Below are 6,000 nucleotides of genomic sequence, written 5' to 3' on the forward strand. Positions count from 1 at the left end.
GCCCTACATCAACAGCAACAGTCAGAGACAGTAATGCTGATGCATGTGGGTTGGGGGTATGTCTGGAATGGTACTGGCATTATCTGTGAGATTGTTTTAGTCATTTTCTGTGTTGTTTTAGTGTAAAAGTTAGGCCCAGTAAATTAACTGTATATGTGTAATATTTCAGAAACAGATATTCACTGACATCAATAAAAAACAGATTTCGTTAATATTTTTTTCTTTTGAGCAGTTTCAGAAGACACATCTTGTATGTTTGTTTGATTATTTACATTTGTAGCAAGAGATAGATCATAGCATTCAACAAATAGGTTGAAGTCCAAAATAGCCTTTATCTCAGACCCTGCCAAAAGAGGGCCAGTGCTGATAGGAAAGAAAACAAAATTGATAATAATTAAAAACAGCAGTGAGCACAATTCCAAACGTTAACTATTCAGTGTTTATACCAGTGTTTCACACATAGAAAGAAGTTAAAGGGTTAAGTACAAAGTGCAATAGAATTGTTTAGAAAAAGATGTGTCTTCCATCAGTATTTTAAGACCATGAGAGCATCTGTTGTATATACATTGATGTCCAGTGGAGTTTATTCCACACACTGAGAGCCACACTTGTCATCAATGCATCTAGAAGGATGGTGGGTCAAGTTGGGGTTGAGACAAAGATCAGCTTTTGTCCATTTCCAGAAAGTAGGCAGGGGCTAGTCCATTCTTGGCTTTGTAGGCAGCATCAAAGTTTTAAAAATGTGGCAGCTACAGGGAGCCAATGAAGGGAGTGCAGCATCAGAGTTACGTGAGTGAACCATGAGTGAGCCTGACTGTTCAGCAGAGACAAGCAAAATTCACAGAAAACAATAGGATTAAGGACAATAATAACCCAACAATAAACAAATAACTAACCAACTAACTAACTAACTAACTAAATGTATATCCTAATTACAAGGGCCCTAGAGCCCCTTGCCAGACCTAAACTGTCACCACACTGGGACCAGCTCTGCAGAGGCAGAAATATGATGAATTAATGACCCTTTAACACATAAATAAATGTCCATCAGCCAATAAATTGACACCTCATTTAGCCATGAAACAACAGGATATTCTACATTAACTGAGAATTAATCATTACATTTATTTACATTAAATCATGATAATTCTTTCCTTGGCCTTGAGCATGATGACCCCTGCATCATGATGAGCATAATAATGCTATTGACAGTAGCCTCCTTTCATCCTATTCTTCAGTCATCACAGACTCAACAGGACCATAGCTTTGCAGGTATATTTGTGGTGGATCATTCTCAGCACTGATCCAGCACTGTGACAGTTGTGTGTGGCATGTGTCTTGTGGAATGTCATCACTTAATTCATACACTCTGGTGGTCCTGTGGAGGTCCTGACCTTTGAAGACCAGGGTGAAGGGGGCTAATAAATTATGAAAAACAACAGATTGTTGGTAATTGGAGCTGAAACGTAGACAGTGAGTGTAGATCACTGAGATAATGTAGTTTTCTAGCTTATCCGTGTATATCCTTTGTCGCTAACTGATGAATGTGAGCGAATAATCTGCCTTGACCGACAGAGGGCGACGGTCGCAGCACCGAGAGCAAAACCACTGACTGAAGCGCAGAAGAAGAGTGGTTTATTCGCGCATGCGTGGGGAAGGCTCTTCCTTTTCGCCATCCCGAGTGAGAAAGAGAAGATGGGCCACCAGCAGCTCTACTGGAGTCACCCGAGAAAGTTCGGCCAGGGATCGCGATCCTGGTCAGTAGCGACACCATACAGTACCTCTGTACCACTGCTCTTCGGGGCTGAGAGCGTTCCGCGGCGTGATTGTACTTCACTCTGTTTAGCGGCGCGAATCTTCTAGACCGCATGGATGTAGTACCTGACTAACATGGCGGACTCGGCTAGGGCTCAGCAGCTTTACACCCAGCGGCTCAACGCCGAATCACAAGAGAAGTGGTTGATATAACGAGGGGCTTTGTGCTTGTACGTTAGGCTTAGAGTTACTGGCAAATTTGTCAATTGTTCGTTTTTCTATTTAAATGGTGCCTGTTTAACTTATACACAGTTTAAGGTGGAAAAGAAAATTCGAACGAGAGGCCAACATCAGTTAAGGCGTTTTCAGTTGTTTCATTTGGGATGCGTGTTTAAGACTTAATCGAAAATTTAAATTAATATTCCAGAACAAAGACAAATGGCTTCAGGTTTGTTACCCGGGAAGCTGGCTAAAACAAAGTGTTGTACTTTAGCTGTTTGGCGACTGGGTTTAAACATAGCTAAATATGAACGTCTAGGAAACGAACAAAAAACTTTTAAAATACCCCTTTACTAAGTTTCAGCATTTCACTGCTACATATTTTAGGTTTACTTGGCTTTAACCAGTGAAAGACTTGGACAATGTAAACAACTCAAACTGTACAATGCCATACATTAAATCTCAATTAACTTTAAGTATTACCGGTAATTTAGGTCCGTGCCAAATAATGGCCGTTGGTTGGTAACGTTAAGACAGTTCTGGAAGCGTATGCCTCCCCCCTATCTTTGTTTACACGGATACTACATACAACAGTAATGTAATCCTTCTCTTTCCACAGCCGCGTGTGTTCAAACAGACATGGTCTGATCCGCAAATACGGACTCAACATGTGCCGTCAGTGCTTCAGACAATACGCAAAAGACATCGGCTTTGTGAAGGCAAGTATTTCCTCTGTGGGGTGTTTGGAGGCTTGGTTTATAACTAATGTGGGGTTTTCTGAAACATCGATTCTTTTACAATTAAGTAATTAGCATACCTTTTCGAGCTTATTCAGTATGTGAACAGCACAGTGCATGAACTTCAGTACAGCTGAAAATGAAAAATGAAACAACCTGGGTGTATTGGATTTCGATTCAAAAAACAGGGCACCGAGGGAGTCATGAATATAACATCAAGGAATAAGGGCTAACAAGCTAAATAGGCTTAACAAAAAATTGAGTGCTATTAAACTGAAAAGCTGTCTCAGTATGGATGGTTAGACTTTGGGTTTTATTCTTAAAAGGAATTGGGTGTCAAATTTGAGAGGATTTGCATTTTTCCTCAGCTTGTTAGTTGAGATCCTGTTTTTGTTTGGTGTTTAAAAATTGCCTGGGGTTTTGTGTTTTCTAATCTTGTTTTATATTAATTTATTCCAGCTGGATTAAGAGGGTGGATTGCTGAGCTTCAGCCGTGTGGGAACAACATCCTCCCAGGCAGTCGAAGAAGTTACTTTGCAATGACAAATAAACGCTTTTTTTCTGGTTAAAGTGGTTGTGTTTTTGCCTGGTGACTTGTAGGTTCTCAAGTTTGTTTGAATGTGTAATTGCTATCATAAATTAATTTGGTCATATGCTGTCTGGTGACTTAAGGTTTAGTTGTTTTCTAAGTTTAAATTGCTTCCTGGGGTATTTGGGTTTACCTAGTTTTAATGGTTCATAAATTAGCATTTATTACATTTGTGTTTTCATAAATGTATCCTTTTAAACATTGGTTTGACTTGTTTTGGGGTCTTCTGCTTTTTGAGCTAGTCTGTCAATTTGCAGCATGAGCTGCTTTAAAAAAAAAACAAAAAAAAAACTGGACTGTATGAACTGGGGTAGGACAGACCGCTCTTGCAACTGGCAAATTGGACTTAAGCTTTCCCTTCACAAATCAGTTTCCCAATGTTGAACTTAAAGGTAGATGCATATAATCCATGGCTCTAATTTCAATATACATATAAAACTGATTTGAAAAACTTTTCCTGCAAGTGCATTTTTAAAATGCAGAGCCCGTTTTATGCCGCAAAATACATCAGTAATTAGAATGAAATATAGTCAACAGTTTTAGCCTGATCAGGAAAATGAGTACTGTCTCGCTGGCCGAATCTCAAATGGCTGCATCGATCATAAAGTAATGGTTTCAATTACTGTTTCAACAGCTACATCCTGCCATTAATACTTTCTGTCTATTCCTAAAGCATATGTTTAGGTCTATATTAGATATGATTATGATAGTGCAGTTTTAAAATTAATTTATTTTATGCTACTGGATAATGCATAAGAATTTGAGCTGATGTGATTTAAGTCCATTCAATCTAAGCATTAGTTTCAGAATAGTTTGTCCTGCAGCAGTGTGTACTGCCTCTTTGGCTGGATAGGTCATGAAATAAATGCTTCCACATCCGAATAATACTATCCAGATGGCACTAGCGCCCACTGCATATAGTGCACCAGTTACCGGTAGTAGAGTGGGGGGGATTTTTTTATTTTTTAAAATTAATTTGTGTGCTACATGGGTAGCAAGGAGCAGTTGTTTTTCATGGTTATTGTGCAATAACCATAAACCACAGCTTTGATTTTAATGAGATTTTACACATCAGCGTGATGGTTTGTCTTTAATAGGAACAAATTCCACACATTATAAAGAATAATTGTAAAGGTTAAAAGGGATTTTTTTCCCCCCTAAAGTATTTCTATTCATGTAGATGAAACAACTACTGCCCCAGAAATAAAAAAGGTTTTAAGAGGTTAAGAGACAAGGAAAGCTAGAAATACAGGTGCATCTCAATAAATTAGAATATTATAGTTAATTTGTTTCAGTGTATCAATTCAAAAAGTGAAACTCAAATTCATTGCAAACAGTGATCGATTTGAAGTGTATTTTAATACACTAAAGTCATCTCAGAATTAGAATATAATACGAGCAATTAAAAAAAAAAGATTTTAAATACAGAAATGTTGGCCTACTGAAAATATGTACAGTATATGCTCTCAATACTTGGCTGGGACTCCTTTTGCATGAGTTACTGCATCAATGCAGCGTGGCATGAAGGCATTCAGCCTGTGGCGTTGCTGAGGTGTTATGGAAGCCCAGATTGCTTTGATTGTGGCCTTCACCTCGTGTGCATTGTTGGGTCTGTTGTCTCATCCTTCTCTTAACGATACCCCATAGATTCTCAGGTGAGTTTGCTGGCCAATCAAGCACAGTGATGCTTTGGTTATTAAACCAAGTATTGATACATTTGCCAGTGTGGACAGGTGCCATGTCCTGCTCAAAAATGAAATCTGCATCACCATAAAGTCTCAACAGAGTTAAGTAGGAGGTGCTGAAAATATTTTCTCTCAGACAGCTGCGCAGACTCTGGACTTGATATAACAGTGGACAACACACTAGACTCCAGCAGCTTGGATTGTGTGCCTCTCCACTCTTCCTCCAGACTCTTGATTTCCAAATTAAATGCAACAATATACTTTCATCTGAAAACAAGACTTTGGACGCTGAGCAACAGTCCAGTGCGTTTTCTCCTTGGCCCAGGTAAGAAGGTTCTGCCGTCTCTGGGTCATGAGTGGATTGTCACAAGGAATGCGACAGTTGTGGCCCATGTCCTGGATACGCCTGTGTGTTGAAGCACTGACTCCAGCAGCAGTCCACTCCTTGTGAATCTTCCCCAAATTTTTGAATGGCCTTTTCTTGACAACCCTTTCAAGGCTGAGGTTATCCCTGTTGCCTGTGCACCTTTTTCTATCACACTTTTCCTTCCACTCAACTCATTAATATGCTAGGACACAGCAGGAGGGTGTCCATGACTGTTCTCTGGACATCTGTCAAGTCAGCAGTCTTCCCCATTATTGCGTAGCCCACTGAACCAGACTAAGGGACTATTTTAAAGGCTTAGGCAGGTGTTTTGTGTTGATTATTCTAATTTTCTGAGATAATGACTTTTGGCTTTTCATTGGCTATAAGCCATTATTATCAACATTAAAAGAAATAAACGCTATGTTTGTAATGAATTTATATAATCAGTTTCACTTTTTGAATTGAATGATAATCTAATTTACTGAGGTGAACCTGTACATCCTGAAAAGGGGGAGGTGATATTTGTGAATCAGTCAAGGACATCCATGATATGACATTACTGTATGAGTGTTTACAGAGACTATTAGATCAACAATACCTTTGATTCAATGTTTAAAGGAGCAATAAGTTATTGTACCTGCATAAAAT

General features: G+C 39.0%; 1 protein-coding gene across 1 annotated transcript; it reads left to right on the plus strand.

Moving 5' to 3' along the window:
• The first annotated feature begins 1,596 nt into the window (after positions 1 to 1,596).
• rps29 (ribosomal protein S29) lies at positions 1,597 to 3,281 on the plus strand. The gene is made up of 3 exons (XM_066676871.1): positions 1,597 to 1,757; positions 2,594 to 2,693; positions 3,171 to 3,281. The coding sequence occupies exons 1-3, from the start codon at positions 1,696 to 1,698 to the stop codon at positions 3,177 to 3,179; spliced, it is 171 nt and encodes a 56-aa protein (XP_066532968.1). The 5' UTR covers positions 1,597 to 1,695; the 3' UTR covers positions 3,180 to 3,281.
• Positions 3,282 to 6,000: the final 2,719 nt, after the last annotated feature.

The sequence above is a fragment of the Hoplias malabaricus genome, chromosome 7 (assembly GCF_029633855.1).
Source record: "Hoplias malabaricus isolate fHopMal1 chromosome 7, fHopMal1.hap1, whole genome shotgun sequence".
In the NCBI taxonomy this organism is placed as follows: domain Eukaryota; kingdom Metazoa; phylum Chordata; class Actinopteri; order Characiformes; family Erythrinidae; genus Hoplias; species Hoplias malabaricus.